The following is a 19,764-nucleotide window of genomic DNA, read 5'->3' as shown; positions in this document are numbered from 1 at the left end:
ACCCAATATTTACAATGAGAATGTTTGATCTATGGCAGAACTTAAAAACACACTGACATCAACAATTAGTCTTTGAATCTCAATGATGGTGACAAACAAAAAAATAAAAATCAAGTAAAAAAACACTACTGAAATATCACCTCCCAAAAACAACACAAAATAAAGGAAAAGAAAGAGATTGTAAGAACATAAAGCTGCATAATTAATTAATGCTGCAATGCATGCTGGGAGCTTTGTACCATGCTGGCACCCAGCATGCATTGCAGCATGAGCTATGCAGCTTTTTTTTTTTTTTTTTTAGCAACCACGGTTGAGGTTCATATGTTGATTCTTGATGTCTGTGTGTTATATGAGTAAGCTGGAGCTTGAATGTTTAGTGCATGACACTCTAATTATTAATTGCATCCTAATTGTTGAATCTTCTCTGAAAAGCAGCAGACTGCCAGGAGTATTGTCCCTTCAGTTTTATATATAAACTATATTTGCATATTTTTATGAATCAACTTATTAAACACCTAAAATTATATCTATAACAATTAATCATAAACAGTAAAGTTTCTCTTGATCTTTCTAGCCATAGCTAATGAATTTTAGAAACACAGCTATAACAGCCAGAGAAACGTTAGGCTATAAGAGTAAAGCTTCAAGAGCTCAAATAAGCAGCCTCTGATCTCCATGATGGTGAGGTCAAATGAAATATTTTTAATAAAAAAAAATATAAACCTCTGTTCATTGTCAAATATTCTTACAGAAATAAAGTCAAACTGTAATCAGTGAAGCTGCTTATACTATTATTTAATGGAGTTGTTTAATCCTCTGTTTTAATTCAGTTAGTTTGGTGTGAGGCTGTGTCTGTAGTTTTATTTCTTCCTTCAGTTTCTTATTCCTTCAGTGATTGTGCTTGTTAACAGCAGGTGTTCAACAGCCGGTGTCTGAATTCACTTATTTGTGGTCATTCCCTCTGTCTAGTGGACTAAACTAATTGACTAATTTAAGGGCCAGGTGAATGAGGGTGTGGCGAGATTTCAGACACTCTGATTAGTTTCTCAAACACAAGGGTTTTCTACAAACGTAGATACATGTTACTCTGTGTGACAAGGAGGCAAATCAGCTTCTAATGCTGATCTAACTCTAGAATTTTAACACTTTACTCTGAATTACCTCAACACTTGAAATTTAACACCAATGAATTTGCTGTGTGTCGCTCTGCCTAAATCATAAAATATTCATCAAGTTTGTATTCGACTCAAAGTAAATGCAGTAAACTAGAAAAATCTAGAATCTAAAAGTAAAGAAACTTCACTAATAAAAGCTGCAACACAGGACAATTGAATGGGCTTTTAAAACTTGAGGTCCTGGTATACTGCAAACTAAGCGTCCTAGAGCTCCACCTTGTTTGATGTGCGGTGTCTTCCCAGTGATGTCTCTCATTCAGGGAGTCAGACAGTGAACATCATTTAAAACAACACTAGCTACATGAATACACTGGAGAGAGTACAAATTTATCTGCACTGGTACAATCACTTGCAAAGAGATTTTAAGCTGCAGAGGAGCTGTTGGCCAGATGTTTATGACAGTTCTTCTTTCAGCCACCACCACGGTGTTTACGGTAAACGCGAAAAGCGCAACACATTTACAACCCGACCTACTGCAGTGTAGGAGTGTTGGAAAACAGTATATTGTCACTCAGCCTTTTCAAACATTATTCAGACATGAAACATCCAGTGCACAGAGAAAATGTTTTGCTGCATTCATGTCATGTGTGCAACTTTTTTGTCTATGCGTTTCTTAAGCTGCGCCGAATGATTAAAACTCTGTAGACACTGATCAGATCTGTACGGTTTCTCTCCAGTGTGAATCCTGTTGTTTTCAGATGTGTTAACTGATTAAACCTCTTGTAAAAACACTTGTACGGTCTCACCAGAGTAAATTGTCTGGTGCAGTTTCAATTTTGGAGCTGTAATAAGTCTTCTCACACTCAAAGCGCATATACTCTTTCACATCAGTGTGGATTTTCATGTGTTTATTAAGGTTTGCTGATCGGTTGAATCTCTTCCCACACTGAGTGCATGTGAATGGTTTCTCTCCAGTGTGGGTCTTACATAGTCAAGTGATGCAATTTCCAAGGTCAAAGTTCACCAAGCTTGAACCTTGCAAGGCAGTGAATTGCGAAACTTGACGCACAAACTTATGTTTCCAGTCTGACACATTTGCGTGCGTATGAATGGAAGTCTATGGAGAGAAAAGTCCGGTGTGAACACAGACCCCAATTGTACCCTCATTACACTGGCTGCCTGTTAAGTTTTGTATTAAATTTAAAATATTAATTCTCACCTTTAAAGCTCTAAATAATCTAGCTCCTGTTTATCTTCTGTCTCGCTACAATCCAACTCGCTCTTTAAGATCTCAAAACTCCGGGCATCTGGTAGTACCTAGAATAGCAAAGTCGAGTAAAGGAGGTCGAGCCTTCTCATTTATGGCTCCTAAACTCTGGAATAGCCTTCCTGATAACATCCGAGGCTCAGACACACTCTCTCAGTTCAAAACTAGATGATCCCAAGGTTTCCATACCCTGGACCAGGCCGTTTCCTGAGCTGCTGCGCTGGTGGTCATGGGGTGTGGAGAGCATGAGACTGATTCCAGTGATGCTCCAGGGACAGACGAGTCTTCACTTTGGCCAGCTTCCAGCCTCCACTGCTGAGACTGCAGCTCTGCACAAGACTTTTGGCCAGCGGAGAAATGAAAATGGTCGTGCCCAACTGAGTCTGGTTTCTCTCAAGGTTTTTTTTCTTCACTCCTATCAGTAAAGTTTTTTTTTTTCCCTCTCCGCTGTCGCCACTGGCTTGCATGGTTCAGGATCGGAAGAGCTATGCATCAATGGATTTGCTCTTCAGTGTTTGAACTCTCAGTAATGATTTAAACCACACTGAACTGAGCTGAACTGAAACACTAAAAACTGAACTACCCTGATCCAATTTATTATGACCATTTATGTGAAGCTGCTTTGACACAATCTACATTGTAAAAGCGCTATACAAATAAAGCTGAATTGAATTTAATTAAGAGCAAGTGAATGGTTTCTCTCCAGTGTGGATCCTCATGTGTAGATTTAAGTTTGATGATTGGCTGAAACTCTTCCCACACTGAGTGCATGTGAATGGTTTCTCTCCAGTGTGGATCCTCATGTGTTGATCAAGGTGTGATGAGCGGTTGAAACTCTTCCCACACTGAGTGCAAGTAAATGGTTTCTCTCCAGTGTGGATCCTCATGTGTATATTAAGTGATGACGCTTGGCGGAAACTCTTTCCACACTGAGTGCACGTAAATGGTTTCTCTCCAGTGTGGATCGTCATGTGTTGTTTAAGGTATGATGAGCAGTTAAAACTTTTTCCACACTGAGTGCATGTGAATGGTTTCTCTCCAGTGTGGATCCTCATGTGTTTATTAAGTGATGATGCTTGGCGGAAACTCTTCCCACACTGAGTGCATGTGAATGGTTTCTCTCCAGTGTGGATCCTCATGTGTTTATAAAGGGATGATGATTGGCGAAAACTCTTCCCACACTGAGTGCACGTTATTGGTTTCTCTCCAGTGTGGATCCTCATGTGTTGATTAAGGTGTGATGAGCTGTTGAAACTCTTCCCACACTGAGTGCAAGTAAATGGTTTCTCTCCAGTGTGGGTCCTCATGTGTTTATTAAGTGATGATGCTTGGCGGAAACTCTTCCCACACTGAGTGCACGTAAATGGTTTCTCTCCAGTGTGGATCCTCATGTGTAGATTAAAGTTTGATGATTGGATGAAACTCTTCCCACACTGAGTGCATGTGAATGGTTTCTCTCCAGTGTGGATCCTCATGTGTTTATAAATGGATGAGGATTGGCGAAAACTCTTCCCACACTGAGTGCACGTTATTGGTTTCTCTCCAGTGTGGATCCTTATGTGTTGATCAAGGTTTGATGAGCGGTTGAAACTCTTCCCACACTGAGTGCAAGTAAATGGTTTCTCTCCAGTGTGGATCCTCATGTGTTGATCAAGGTGTGCTGAGCGGTTGAAACTCTTCCCACACTGAGTGCAAGTAAATGGTTTCTCTCCAGTGTGGATCATCATGTGGTCATTAAGTTGTGATGATTGGTTGAAACTCTTCCCACATTGAGTGCATGTGAATGGTTTCTCTCCAGTGTGTATCATCATGTGAATCTTAAGTTTGCTTTTGCTTGCCAAAATCTTTCCACACTGAGTGCAGGTGAAACAATTCTTGTCTCTCCTTTTCAAAATACCATCAGTCTGTAAATGAGTTTTTTCCTCAATTTTGACATGATGTTCCTCCTCTTTCCTCTCATTCTCTTCAATTAGGTCTGAAATAAATAAATAAAAGATTAGTTTTCATCAAGTCTAAAAATCTCTCATCAAAAGCTGAAAAGTAAAAAGACACTGGAAACATTGGCTACACACACTTATTTTGATGCATGTTAAATGTAAAATAAAATCAGATCATATTTTGTTCAGTCATTAACATGTACACATTTAAGCAGATTAAATTCATCTTTATTTATCTACTGCTTTTACAATGTAAATTGTGTCATAGTCGCCTAACATAGAAGTCGTTGTAAATTGAAACGCTGTCAGTCTAGTTTTCAGAGTTTCTTACATAATTGATCATAAAAGTAATTTTGGTCACATTGATAAGACACAGATTTGAAAGGTGTAAATGGTGTGACGACCCTGGTATTCCAGTTTGGATGTGGCAGATCCTGTTAAGGTGCCATGGTAGCTCCCCAATTGGTTCAAAGCATATAAATGCGAGAGTGAGCTAGCTTCTGTAGGATAGTGTGGCTACTGGCCGTCCTTGCATCAAGACCATCTCTTTATTTTGGCAACCTTATGGTTTTGTTTGGCATTATTTATATGTGTAGTTAAAGTTAGTTATTTTCTTCATTTTCCCCTAGACATTTGTTTGTTTCTTGATTTGTTGTTTTATTAGTTGTGTATATTAAATAAGTTGCATATATATTTTTTTTGTTGTCTAAGCTCTTTTATGTTGCAACTCGAACGAGGGGGTCCAGTTAGATACATCCAGTTAGATCATTTTGTTCTCTTGATCTGGAATACCTTATGCTTCGGTGCCAACCACACTGGCCACCAAGAGAGGTCACAGCTGTTATAATTACAGATGTTTGCATCCACCCTCAAGCCAACACAGAGCAGGCGCTTGGGGAACTGAATGGGAGCATAAGCGAGCAGGAAACCACACACCCAGAGGCAGCATTTATTGTTACAGGGGACTTTAACAATGCCAATCTCAGGAAAATCACTCCAAAATACTATCACCATATCACCACAAACATGCATGGTGACCGAATTTTGGACCACTGCTATTCTCCGTTCCGGGAAGCCAACAAATCCCTCCCCCGCCCACCGCTAAGCAAATCAGATGACTCTTTTGTTCTGCTCTTGCCTGCTTACAGACAGAAACTGAAACGGGAACCACCCACCCTCAAGACGTTTCAAAGCTGGACGGACCAATCGAGTTCCATACTTCAAGAATGTTTTGATCATGTGGACTGGGAGATGTTCCGGGCAGCTTCTGATGACGACATTAAAGTTTACTCAAGACACCGTTACATGCTTCATCAGAAAGTGTATAGAAGACATGGTCCCAACAAAAACTGTTCGTATCTACCCCAACCCAAAACCATGGATTGATGGCAAAGTTCGAACAGCCCGATCAGTGTGAACCTCCGCCTATAAATACAGAAATGCTGAGGAACAAAAACAAGCAAACTACAACCTCAGGTTAACTATCAAAGCAGCAAAACATCAATACAGAGGTACAAGGTAGAGGGGAGGAGTATGTGGCAGGGACTTAATTACATCATAAACTTTAAAAGTAACAAACCCGCCACTGTAAACATTTCTGCATCTCTCCCGGACGAGCTCAACTTGTTCTACACCTGCTTTAAAGCCCAGGACAGCACCTACACACTGTGCGCTCCCGCGGCCGATACCAAAACCGCCAGCACACTCTGTTTCTGTAGCAGACGTAACGAGATCTTTCCGGAACATCCGGAAAGCTACGGCCCAGATGGCATCCTTGGACGTGTACTTAAAGCATGCGCACACCAGCTAGCGGGGGTTTTCACGGACATCGTTAACCTCTTGCTCTCTCGGCCTGTGGTTCCCACATGCTTTAAGACAGCTACTATTGTGCCCATACCGACATAATCTAAAATTACATGCTTAAATAACTGGCGTCCAGTTGCTCTGACACCCATCTTCAGCAAGTGCTTTGAGAAGATGTTTAAAAAGCACATCTGCTCTGTACTGCCTGCTCACACTGACCCTCTGCAATTCGCTCCACTGATGTTGCAATTGCTTTCACTTTGCACACTGCTCTGTCTCACCTGGAAAACAAAAACACATATGTGAGAATGCTGTTTGTGGACTACAGCTCAGTATTCAACACTATAGTGCCTGCCAAACTAGTGGTGAAGCTCCAAGCTCTGGGTCTACACAGCTCTATGTGCATCTAGATCCTGGACTTCCTGTCAAGAAGACGCCAGGTGGTCAGAATGAACAACATGACCTGATCCACACTGATGATCCACAGAGCTGTGTTCTCAGTCAACTCCTGTACTCCCTGTACACACGCGACTGTACAGCCAAACACAGCTCCAACGTCATCGTTAAATTTGCTGATGACAGTGGTGGGCCTAATCACAGATAATGATGAGATGGCCTACAGAGAGGAGGTTTACACTCTGACGCAGTGGTGTGAGGAAAACCACCCCTCACTCAACATCAGCAAAACCAAGGAGCTGGGAGAAGAGAGAACACACCCCCATCAACATCAACGGGACACCAGTGGAGAGAGTCAGCGCTTTCAAGTTTCTTGGAGTACACATTGCTAAGGATTTGACATGGACTGCTCACACAGACGCAGTGCTAGGGAAGGCACAACAACGCCTCTTCTTCCTCAGGCGTCTCAGGAGGTTTGGAATAAGCCCTCACATCCTCCACTCGTTCTACACCTGCACTGTGGGGAGCATCCTGTGTGGCTGTATCACCACCTGGTATGGAAATAGCACCAGCAGCAATCGCAAAGGCCTACATAGGATTGTGTGAACTGCTGGTCGCGTAGTAGGAGGTGAGCTTCCCTCCCACCACGACATCTACACCAGGCGGTGCATGAGGAAAGCCAAGTGAATTATAAGCGATTCTAGCCACCCAAGCCATAGACTTTTCTCTCTGCTACCCTTAGGCAAATAGTTCTGCAGCATCCGGTCGCGCACCAGCCGACTAAAGGAAAGCTTCTTCCCTCAGACTATCAGGCTGATGAACACTTAATACCCCTCACTGCACACCATGCATATGTAGCATGCACTGCACTTTAACCAATACATACCTAAAACAATACTGCCTACAACTATGGGTACACATATTCATTATACATATCGCTGTCAACAATTATAATGCTGCCAAATTATATTTGCACTGTCTGTATTTTGTACTGTCTAGAGCCAGCACCTAAGCTTTTCACTCATCATAGCACACGTGCTGCTGATGATGTAACAATAAAAGTGATTTGATATTCATGGCCATTTTTTCTTCTTTGGCCTTTATTATAGCAACATTTATATATACCCCTACATACAAAACCCACAGATACCTTTCGGGTGCTTCGGATGCTTCTGATAAATGTTTTCAACAGCCCATAAAATGGGTGGAGTAAAGACAAACTTTACCAGTTGGAATGTGCGGAGGCTAAATCACCCAATAAAACGAAACAATTAAAATCAGTTAAAAACAGTTCAAATCCGATATTGTATATTTACAGGAGTCACATCTGTTGAAAAATGACTATTCTAAACTTAGAGGAGGCTATACACAAATATATTATTCAAACTTCAATAGCAAAAGTAGGGTCGTTGCTGTACTCATACATAAGAATGTACAGTTTGTCATTGAGTCAAATGTGCTGGATAAAAATGGCAGAAACATAATAATCCAAACTTTTAACATGTCTGTGGTCCTGGCCTATGTGTATGCTCCTAATTGGGACAATGTACACATTTTCATTGATTTATTTTCAATTTTGCCTAGTCTTGACACACACAATTTAATTTTAGGAGGCGAACCTCCTGAATTTAATTCACCCGTGCATCAAACCTATTCCAGGATTGACCATTTTCTCCTGGACAAGCAGTTACGTCCCTTACACCCCATTCACAAGGGGCATCAGCGTCAACGCTTCCCGTTCACTTTGAATGTGTGACGTCAGGCGTTGCCGAACTGCATTGTGGATTCGTCGACGCTGCTTCAGAAGCATTGTTCGCTGCAAAAGTTGGGACTTGATAAACTTTTCAAGCGGCGATGGAAGCATCAGCCAACAGATCGCTGTATGCAAATACACCAGCTCAGACTGTGGCCAATTGCTGTGTAAATTCATTGGCTAACGCTGCTATGACGATCACGTCAGCCCCAACTTCAGACACGCTTTCTGTCAAGCGTTGACGCTGAAGCCCCGTGTGAATGGGGCATTATTGTCAGCAGAAGAGTATGGTAGTATTGTTATTTCGGAACATTGTCCAGTCTCTCTAAAGCTATGTTTTCAGGCAATGGAATCCTCCAACATACATGGCGGTTTAACTCAAGACTCTAGGCAGACGACGATTTTGTAAAATTTATTGATGCTCAAATTTATTTCTTCCTTGAGATAAACGAATCCCCAGAGATAAGTTTGAGCATCCTATGGTATACTCTGAAAGCATTTATAAAAGGACAGATTATTTAATATCAAGCTAGCGCAAATAAAAGAATGTCAAAACGGCTTACACAGATTATGAATTTAAATAATACAATTGATCAGCTACACTCAACATCACCTTCCGAAGAGCTCCATTAGAAAAGACTCCTTCTGCAAGCGGAATATGACTCCCTGACAAGTGAAAATGTCCACATAAGATCACGCTAGATTCATTATGAACATGGTGAACGAGCTGCCATGTTACTGTGTTACAAACTGAAACAATCCTCAGCAGCTGCTTTTATAGCAGCAGTTAGTAAGGGTGAGGGCAGTATTATTACTGATTAACAGGGTATTAATGATCAATTTAAACACTTTTATAAAACCCTTTGCAGCTCTGAGGTAAACGAAATTGGACGTATTGAGAGCTTTTTCAATTATTTAGAATTGCCATACCTTTGTGATTCAGATCAGTTGGCATTAGAATGAAATATAACACCTTCTGAAATTGAAAATGCAATTAAAAAATTGAAAACCGGAAAAGCACCAGGCTCTGATGGCTTCGGGCCGAGTTTTATAAGAAGTTTACTGCCAAGCTAACACCACTGTTGTGCAAGGTATTTGATGAAGCTCTTGTTTTGGAGACAATTTTTTAGGTACTTTCAAGTCCATAGTTTCGTAAAAAAAACACTTCTCTCCTTCACTGAACCAACCATAAGCATGCTGGATAAATTGGTAAATATGGACTCATATCAAAGGGGTATGATGTCCATGTTATATGAAGTGGTCTAAAGAACTGCCTCCCCTTGCCTAAATTGTATAAAGCTAAAATGGGAAGACGGACTGGGACTAGAAATATCAGATACAGCCTGGCAATATGCCATAGTACTGGTACACTCATCCCCTGTATGTAGTAGACATGGTCTTTTTCAGTTTAAGGTGCTTCTTAGGCTTCACCTATCTAGGAGCAAGCTGGCAAAAATGTATCCAGGGTCAGATTCATCTTGCCCCAGATGTGGTTTGAAGCCAGCAGATCTGATGTTCTGGCGATGCCCTAGATTACATAAATTTTGGGCCAATATTTTTAGATCATTTTCATCTATATGTAATAGAGATCATTGCCTTTTCTTTTTTATTGGCCAGACGTCTGATTCTCCTAAGATGGAAAAAACAAACCCACCATCCCACAAACATTGGATATTAGAATTGTTATCACATCCTAAACTCGAGCACCTTAAGTACATCATCCGATACTCTACAAAAAAGTTTTAGAGGTTTGGCAGCCTTTCCTCTCCTACATGGAACGCTCAGAGGTTATTATATCCTTGGTGAAAGTTTATCCCTAGTTTCCTAATTTATTTGATCTATTTTTATTAATTAATTTATTTTTATTTTTATCTTTCACCCTTTTTCTTTATGGGGTGTATGTCTGTAGCTATGTACCATGTTAATTTGTTGTTCAATATGTGTGTTGTGGAAAATTTGAAGACTTTGGAAAAATCAATTAAAATAGTTGAATAATAAGAATGTAAGAAGTACTAAAACAGTTTTTAGAAGAGTAATAATCCAATTAATCTACTTACAATCTACTTACATGTCTCTGTCGAAGGTCTGTGAATTTAAGCTAGTTATTAATTAAAGAAGAACAAGCCTTTCTCGTACGTGACTTTGTTCTTTGTCTAACTGAAATGTAGGCAATAGCTATGTAAGATGAGAAAATATTATATATTCTTCAATTATATATTCCTTTAATGCTAATCAAGGACTACTGAGACATTCCAAGCATGGGATGGGTCCTACTGGCTTGGTAGAGTTGATCACAGCTCCAATACACATCTCTGCCATTTGCTTACAGTGACCATGTGCTTTTCACCATACACAATTCTTCTGCTTGTGATCTTCCTTCAAATAGCTTTATGATGTTTGGTGTCATTTGACAGTTTATGACTTAAGCATTGTAGTGCTAAAATCAATAGAGACATTGATTGCTTGTATTTCAATATATTTACTATTCATACTAGTCATGGCCTGAGGAGAGTATGTTAATGTTCTTCTCACCCACTTTATCTCCTCTCATGTTCAGTTCGTTTAGGGGGGTTGATTTTCACTCTTGTTTGACAATGCTTTGCTCAGGGTATAATAAGGAACGGTAAGTGTTGATCTGGGAGAATGGCTTTTACTCTGCATTTCCCGCACAAGGCTGCGTAGCCTTATTTGCTAACAAAGGGAGTTTCACTGTCTTTGTTGCTCAGCAGTGCACGTTACAGCTAATTTCTTTATACAGTATGTTAGTTTGTTTCATTCTACTGTCTGTATATTAAAACATGTAACTTAATAAACAACTTTACCTGCTTTAAGCTTTGAGATTTTTTCTCTTTATCAATGATAATAACAACTTTGATGGAGTCAGATAAATAATGAATTTAAACACGCCATCCTTCAACTGCTTTCTGTTTCCGACTATTTGTTTAGAATCGCAGCATAAGCTCCAAACCTTACAGCAATGGAGTTTGCATGTTCTCCCCGAGCTGGGGTGGGTTTTCTCTGGGTGCTCCGGTTTCCCCCACAAGATCAAGACAAGCAGCATTACACTGTTTTAAGGATCTAAAAATTAATTCTTTAAAAAGCAAAAAGATTTTAATGGCGGCGCCTGCTGGTACGTGAAGAATATGGTCAATATTGATGAACTTCTTACTCAAAGGTTTGCATATCATCAGCATGCTGTAATCCATTTCTTAAGCAGCAGAAGTCTTTTTTAGACTAGTTTGTTGGCCAGTTGTAGTCAGTGCAATGCTAAACGTTATTGTTCCACTATAATTTGTTTTGTCTCACATCGTCCTACAACATCATCATATAGTTTAGAATACTGTACAATGTTTTATAATAATTAATTATTTTAGTGTCCATTTTCATTCAGCATATTTAAAATTAGAGTCATCCACGTTTTCTGACATACTTTAAATCAGGGTTTCTACAGATGTCACCAAGTTAAATTTAAGACTTTTAAAGACATTTTAAGACTATTATGAATGAAATTTTAGACTAAGGAATTTTTCAGATGGCCCTGATGAAAAAAGATTTGTATATGTCCTACCAATAAATATTTTATATATAATATTTAATAATATTAATGATATAAAAATATTTTAGATATTTCTTAGCCAAAGATCTTAAATATTGTGTAAAAACACGAGAGCTCGACTTGGATCCACACACTTTTTTTCCAAAATAAACTTTCTTTAAAATAAAAAAAACAAATTAACAAATGTTTTAAAAGTTTTAAAAACTATAATAAACTAAATCCATTCACAACAATCTGTCCAGGTGGATATCCTCAGCAGTCTTTACCATTATGATAAATAGAGTTAAAATGACCTTTTTAAATAAAAGTTGAAAGTTTTATTGAGATGGATTGTTGGTGATTGTATGGGTTTTGACCAAATTGGGTAACAAAACATGAACACAGGAAAATTAAGACTTGTTTAAAAAAGATTTAAGACCTACAACACAATATTTCAGTACATTTAAGACTTTTTAGGGGCAAATTTTAGATTTTGGAATTTAAGACATTTTAAGACTCCGCGGAAACTCTGTTTAAACACAATAGCCCTGATAATTAGTTATTATAATAAAGGTTTAATTCTAACTCTGATACTATCTGTGAGAACTAGTAACACCTACTAGAAACAAGTTTAAACTCATAAAGAAGTTGATGAAAAAAAGGGAATTGTGATCTACCCGACATATGCAAATGGAAAGTACCAAGCCAACACTATCACTGTAATAGCAGATATCTTCTATGAGAATACTGTAGGTCAAATATTGTCAGCTCAGGTGAACTTTTTTTTAATTTATTGTTATTATTTATTTTATATAGCGCCAGTGCTCAAGGGTGCTTTACACACAGTAGGAGAACAAGAAAAGCAATAACCTTAAGAAGGTAGAGAAAATGGGAGACTAATAATACTTAAAATAATGACAAAAGACATGAGAACAAGCAACAAAAGAAACTCGTTCCTATCTTTCAATGAGTGCTTATGTGCATTTAGGAGAACTAGGCAGCACACTCAGGGCTGCAACATGGATTTAATTTAGTATTATTATTATTAAAATATATCTGAATGAAAACTAACTTGTTTGTTCCTGCGGATCTTCCTGTTTGACTGTGAATGTTTCTTCAATCTTCACATCTTCACTCTCCTCTTTAATAAACGCCATCTTTATAACAGTGTGGAGATCAGTCGCTTCAGCAGGAGTTTTTCTCTGTGTTTGGACACTTTATCCTGTTTAAAATGAACAAAACAATGAACAGAAGCAAAATAACTTTTCTTTAACACTTGCTTCAACAGTTTCTTTATATGAGAGTGATTAACAAAAATAAATCAGGTAAGTCTGAGCAAGAAACAATTGCCACAAACAAATGACCTAATAAAAACTAGTTCTCCATTTCTTATATATATATATATATATATATATATATATATATATATATATATATATATATATATATATATATATATGTATGTATGTATATATATATATATATATATATATATATATGTATATATATATATATATATATATATATATATATATATATATATATATATATAATGTATACTTTTTTTGGAATGACATTATGCTAGTAAATAAATAAAACCTTCATTAAAACACTTAACGTTACACACATTTATGTTGTTCAAACAATTGCCCTCGATTTCTGTAATTAAAATAGTACTTCGTTGAATAAAGGATTAAAATAATAGTCAACCGCAGGTATATGATATCGAACGAAAAACCTAAAACTTTAATCAATCGGTTTATATTTGTGTAAAGTTGTGAAACAAACCTTCCTCCAGTTGAACCGCAGCGCGGAAGCGGCGCAGCCTTATGACGTCACATAACACGCCAAAATAAAAGTCTTTGTTGTTCAGCTTTTTTGCCACTTACTGTTGCAGTCAGGACATGAGAAATTTCACACTCCTTTTCACATCTCACATAACATATCTGCTCTCTCTCTCTTTCAAATACACAGACATTCAGTATTTGAAGTTGATCAAAACTTTTAATCCAAACATTTTTACACAATTTTGAAAAACTTGTTTAATCCACTAAGAAGTGTTTTTTTTTTTCGTTTTTATTGTTGCAAAAAGTTTACATCACAAGACAGAACAATCAACATCGCAAGGCATATTTACCATTACAAATATATAAAATAAATTAAAAATGTTACCACTGCAACAAGGAGCAAGGAGCAGTACAAAAGATCTACATCAAAGGACAAACAAAACATTATGAAAATAAATGTTTTAAAAATTAAGTAAAGAGAGATTCAGCTATTTTACTTTGATTTCTGAAGTATTTGATGCTTTGAGCCACTTTCTCTACCTCAGAAAGAAACATCTAAAAGAGGGTCTGCACTTTTTCCACTCACAGCAATGAATATGACATTTACCCATTAGTAAAATAAAGTTCACAACATCAGAGAAAGAAAAATGTAAATCAGCTTTGTAAAATAAAATATCTTCTAGAACAATAGGGGGGACTGAAATCATCTTTAATGAAAGCCAAGGATGGATGTCAAACCAGAATTAAAAAGTAAATTCACAAGAAAAAAAAAGTGATCGAGTGTTTCTGGAGCAGATCTACACTTGTCAACATCAAAGTTAAATCTTTTTTGAATAAACTAATTCACAGGATATATCCTGAATAAAATTCTGTAATGAGTTTCCTTAACCTCAGGTGCTACAGGATATTTAAGAGAAAAGGTAAAAGCTTTGTCCTCTACTAAGGGTTTAACAACTCCTAGATGATGACACTTAAAATCACCAATGATAAGCGTTTAAATTGTTTGTAAATAAGCTTGATGTTACATTTACCATCGAAAATGTCAACATTTGATATTTTTAAAAATGGAAGAAAAGTTACAAGTATACATGGGAGATCAAAACAATTACTTTGAATTAACCTAAACAAAGCAATAGGTATAGCCTCGCAAATTTCAGTATAACCTTTATCTGTGATTTTAACTCTATATTTATTTAATAATCCGTTTTGAGATAGTAGCAGTCAATTTTTGTCTAACAAATCATTAATAAATATAATGCCTTTATTGTACCAGTCACTTTTAAACAGTGATTTTCTGTTAATAATAACAGCCTTTTTATTCCAAAGAGTGGATTTATGAGGGAAAAATTATGGGTAAATATAATTTTCCAAAAAAGTAGTGCTCGCTTATGAAAATTAGACAGCGTCAAAGGAAGTTTTGAACAATCATAATCATATCTTAATACAAATTCAAGGCCACCATTTTTTTAAACAAATTATTTGGGATATGATACAATATTGAATAAGGCTTAGCTGAACACTCTTTCAGTCATTTAACTTTAAAAGTGCCATGAAGACATTCAAAATCGATTGCTTTTAAACCTCCATATTCATACTCTTTGATCATATGATTCTTAGGTAAATAATGTGATTTATTTTTCCAAATAAATTTAAATAATATTGAATTTATAGATTTAACTATTTTGGGAGGAGTATATAAAGGATAAGTTAAATATATAATTTTAGATAATCCCAGTCAAAAGAATTCTACCCAATATGGAAAGGTCTCTAGCTAGACAATGATTTAGGGATTTTTTTCACGCCATCCATTTTAATATTAAAATTTGCACATTCTCTATTAACAGAATTTTTGGTGATGGTAACTCCCTAGTATTTAACTTCTTCTTTTACTAGAATGCACTCTAATTCTCTTAAAGTACAATTCTGAATAGTTAATATTCCACATTTCCTTAGGTTTAAGGTGAATTCAGAAGCTTTAGGAAACAGAAATTTTGACAAGAGCTAAAGGGAGCACCTCCCTTTTTTTTTAAAGAATTAATAGAGTGTCATCAGCAAACTGACTTAAACTAAAAGTCCTACCAAGTATATCAATACCTAAAGTGTACTCTGTTTTTTTTTTCAATATAATGACATAAGTTCAACAGCTATATTAAAAAGAAAAGGTGAGATGGGACATCCTTGATGGATTCCTCTTTTGATGTAAACTCTAGGAGATGCTCCTGAATTCAGAGATTTACTACTGATTATATCAGTATAGAACATGGAAATTACCCTACAAAAGCTCGGACTAAACCCAAAAGGTTCTAAAGATTTTCTAAAGACAAAAAAGGATGCTCAAGGGTATCAAATGCCTTGAAAAAGTCTAGAAATAGAAATAAACTTGTCTGAGGAATTAAATACCTATAATTGAGCATATCAAGTATCAGTCTGATATGATTGTGAATACTTCTCCCTTTAATGAAAGCTGATTGTGTTTCACTAATTATCTCGCCTATACCTTTTTTGAGTCTATTGGCAAATACATGAGAGAGCAATTTAAAATCATTGGACAAAAGAGTTATGGGTCTCCAATTGTCTAAAAATAATTGGCCTTTGCTTGGCTTTGGAACTAAATGATTAAACCCTGCTTCATAGAAGTCGATAGTTCTCTTTCTCTATACATTCCTTAAGTGCTTCAAAAACTAAAAATCCCATCTCTGGCCAAAAATGTTTATAAATCTCAACTGTGATTTCGTCTATACCTGGGGATTTTCCATTGAACATTTCAGAAATAGCAACATCAAGTTCAGAGATAACAATTTCAGATTCCATCATTTCACAGAAGCAGTCATCTATAATAGAAACTTTATCTTTTGAAAAGGAAAAGAAAAAGTCACAATCACTCTCATTAAATTTTGATTTACATAATAATATGAATAGATGTGATCATCAATCAAAGTTTTCTCTTCACTTAAATTGTTATTTATACTAAGTTTATTAATAGTTTTTGAAGATTGTCTATGCTTTACTTAATAAAAAAAATATATATATGAAGAATTTTTCTCCCCCTCCTCTATCCATTTCACTCTAGATCGTAAAGCTCCTTTAGCTTTCTCTGTATAATAGTAATCTAACTCTGATGGCAAAATACGAAGTTCATTTTGTTTTATATCTCCAAGAAAATCTTTATCACCAAGGTCATTTAATCTAGATAAAACTGTTAACTGTCTTTTTTTCCTAAGAGAGGAAAACAATAGCTCATTACAGCAGAGCCATTTTTAACCTGATTCATTTTCAATTTGAGAAGAGCAGGTGGCAAAAGAAAAAGAAAGTAGAAGCTGGTAGGTTGCTGGTTCGAGCCTCGGTTCAGTTGGCGTTTCTGTGTGGAGTTTGCATGTTCTCCCTGCATTCGTGTGAGTTTACTCCGGGTGCTCCGGTTTCCCCCACAGTCTAAAGACAATCGGTACAGGTGAATTGGATAGGCTAAATTGTCCATAGTGTATGAGTGTGTGTGTAAATGTGTGTGTGGGTGTTTACCAGAGACGGGTTGCAGCTGGAAGGGCATCCACTGCGTAAAAACTTGCTGGATAAGTTGGCGGTTCATTCTGCTGTGGCGACCCCAGATTAATAAAGGGACAAAGCCGACAAAAAAATGAAGACATTTTTGTACTTCTATAGTTAAATTGATCATTTGAGTCTTGGATTTTCTAACTAGCACTCTTGTACGGTGGCCGGGAAGTGCAAAAACAACATTATAAAGTTTGAAACACTTTTACAAAGCTCGAGACAAAATTAAATTTTGAAAAACACTTTTACTTATCATCAGACACAATTACATAGGAAAAACAATTTTACAAAGAACGAAACAAATTTACATTTTAGAAAACAAATTAACAAGACGCAAAACACTTCTACAAATCCCAAAACATATTTACAATTAGATTCCCTACGGAAAGGGAATGTACAACACACCGGAAGTGACATAGAATGTACCACACACTGGTAGTGAACCGGAATGTAACACACACACACTGGAAAATATCAATAATATCCAGCTCGTGTGTGACTTTGTAGACAGGTTACCACAAGTCTACAACTATAAAAATCATGGTTTGACTAACTGTGATAAAACATATTAGAGCTATTCTGAGAAAATATCAGCGTAAGAGTGCATAGAAACATGTAAATGCAAGTACATGGAAACACTTGTTGACTGATAAGATAACAAAACCAAGTTTAACTTGTACAGTGGAGTAGCTCGGTTGGATAAATCGGTTGATACTCATGTAGAACCTTGTGACTTGGGTTCGAATCCCGTTGATGACATGTCATTTATATTTATTTCTTTAGATTAATTTTGGTTTATGCTGTTCTGCCACACAAATATTAAATCAACAATGTTTACACTGACACCAAGTAATAAGAATCTTTATTTGGTATGGGCATGTTGCTGTGAAAAAGTGACGAATCTGCCAATCTGCAAACGTGAATAGTTTGCACATCTGAAAGGGGGCCTCAGTTAACACGGACACCAGTTAAACCATAACACAGGCTTCCATCAGTTTACTGTTAAGAGTCCTCAAGCAGAGGTTTACACCATGTAGACTTGACATCATGTTCACGATTACAGCGTACGAGTGGATCTCGTAAAAATATTGAACACATTGATGCAGCATGTCTGGTGTTTCCGTCTGTTTTGCGTCCTTTATAAACTCTAAACACCGACCACACGTAAAGCAAAACTGTGTTAAGCTGCTCATGTGTTTGCCACAAAACGGGCAAAACAACCCTCGACCGCTGTCCTATGTAATTGTGTCTGATGATAGGTAAACATGTTTTTCAAAATTTAAATTTGTCTCGAGCTTTGTAAAAGTGTTTTAAACTTTGTAATGTTGTTTTGCACTTCCCGGCCACCGTACCCTTGGGCCTCCATAATCATGACACTGAAGACTAATCATGCGTACAATTCAGGCTTAAACGTGAATAAATAAAATTTTAAACAACATTTAATAAAAGAACAGTGATTTAAAAAAAATAGTGAGCACAATAAGCTTATTATAAAATATGCCAAACTTTTAAAGGGGCTGTATATTATAGTATTTACAACTATTTGTTGTAAAACATCTTTTTTTTTTTTTACATGGGTTGAAACCTTTGTTGAACTCACCTGTTTCTGATGTTTACTGGGGAGTCTGGCAACTGTGCAGAAAAAAAAGATCACTGTATTAAGTAGTTTGAGGGGACATGTGGTACATTGTCCAGTGGCTCCCAGTCCTTCAGCATCTCTGTACATGTTGTCGGTGGAGCTGGTGGTACTGCTGATGCTGGTTGTGGCCAAAATCAAAGTGGGAACTATAGTAAAAGTTCAGTGGCATCTGAGGTAACAGGTGGATATTCTATTGATGGAGCAGGTGGAAGGAGTGGCTTTGGTGCTTGTGATCTCATCAAAATTAAATGGAAACTTGTTAAAATAGATTATAATCACATTTGACTTTTTTCACTTGAAATGACAATCTTTTTGCTAAATTAAAATTATTCAACCCATTCTTTAAACAGGGTTTTGCTTGTCACCCTAAAGAGTTTAAAACAATAATTAATATTATCCCTAAAAACATCACAGTATTGATCAGAGGTTTTCTTTCACACTATTCTGTAATGTTCTCTCTTCCATCTATATTTTTTAGAGATCCAAAATGTAATAATAAGTTTTAAAGGAATATTCTTATCCAAAGGCTTCATCCTAATCAGCTCAGACCTCATTTATTTAGGAATTTATTTAGAAAAATAAATTCCTAAAAAAACCTCATTTATTTAGAAAAATAAGACAAGTTACATTTCTTATTCAATTCTCCACCAAAATTAAAGAACTTTAGTTTAAATGATTAATGATGTGTATTAAGTAGTTAATTAATTAATTAAGTAGTTAATAACCGTTTATGCTTTGCAAAAAATATTCATTTATAAATATATAAATTTATAAATGTTGTTTTTTAAACCTTTTAAAGGGTGACAATGAGATTAATAGACCCATACTATTTTAAAAAAGTATCCTTTTTCGGTTTTTATTTTGCCCACCTAACATTGCTGTTAGTAATAGTAGTCACACACACACACATATATGTGTGTGTGTATATATATATATATATATATATATAAAGGGTGGAGCCGAACCCGAATACGGTATTCGGAAAG

At 36.6% G+C, this 19,764-nt stretch overlaps 3 protein-coding genes across 6 annotated transcripts in view; 1 reads left to right on the top strand and 2 right to left on the bottom strand.

The window, feature by feature from the left end:
• LOC141381800 (uncharacterized) overlaps nt 1-6,788 on the bottom strand; it is an 887,475-nt gene extending 880,687 nt beyond the window's left edge. The window contains exon 1 of the mRNA XM_088650275.1: nt 6,404-6,788. The gene's annotated coding sequence lies outside the window, so the exon portion shown is untranslated. The remainder of the gene's footprint in view (nt 1-6,403) is intronic.
• The window catches only part of LOC137491106 (uncharacterized), a 421,384-nt gene that overhangs the window by 336,729 nt on the left and 64,891 nt on the right, over nt 1-19,764 (top strand). The window lies entirely within an intron of this gene.
• LOC101884866 (uncharacterized) lies at nt 877-13,645 on the bottom strand. Of its 3 annotated transcripts, XM_088650385.1 has the most exons (4): nt 13,595-13,645; nt 12,879-13,028; nt 6,342-6,403; nt 877-4,357 (listed from the first exon to the last, which is right to left on the bottom strand). In XM_088650385.1, the coding sequence occupies exon 4, from the start codon at nt 4,191-4,193 to the stop codon at nt 3,060-3,062; it is 1,134 nt and encodes a 377-aa protein (XP_088506511.1). In that variant the 5' UTR covers nt 4,194-4,357; nt 6,342-6,403; nt 12,879-13,028; nt 13,595-13,645; the 3' UTR covers nt 877-3,059. The 3 variants fall into 3 exon arrangements, with proteins under 3 accessions (XP_088506511.1, XP_087106206.1, XP_088506510.1); XM_087250080.2 differs by lacking the exon at nt 6,342-6,403; XM_088650384.1 differs by lacking the exons at nt 6,342-6,403; nt 13,595-13,645 and having other exon boundaries at nt 12,879-13,030.

Source organism: Danio rerio, chromosome 4, assembly GCF_052040795.2.
Source record: "Danio rerio strain M-AB ecotype USA chromosome 4, GRCz13ab, whole genome shotgun sequence".
NCBI classification, from domain to species: Eukaryota; Metazoa; Chordata; class Actinopteri; order Cypriniformes; family Danionidae; genus Danio; species Danio rerio.
The sequence above is the reverse complement of the archived record's forward strand: the minus strand, read 5'-3'. Positions and strand labels throughout refer to the sequence as shown.

What these genes read in the sequence shown, in the direction of transcription:
- LOC101884866 (XM_087250080.2), bottom strand. Translation starts at nt 12,963, where the DNA reads ATGGCGTTTATTAAAGAGGAGAGTGAAGATGTGAAGATTGAAGAAACA. An exon ending in AGATCCGCAGGAACAAACAA is followed by an intron (nt 4,358 to 12,878) that starts GTTAGTTTTCAT and finishes TATTTATTTCAG; the next exon opens with ACCTAATTGAAGAGAATGAG.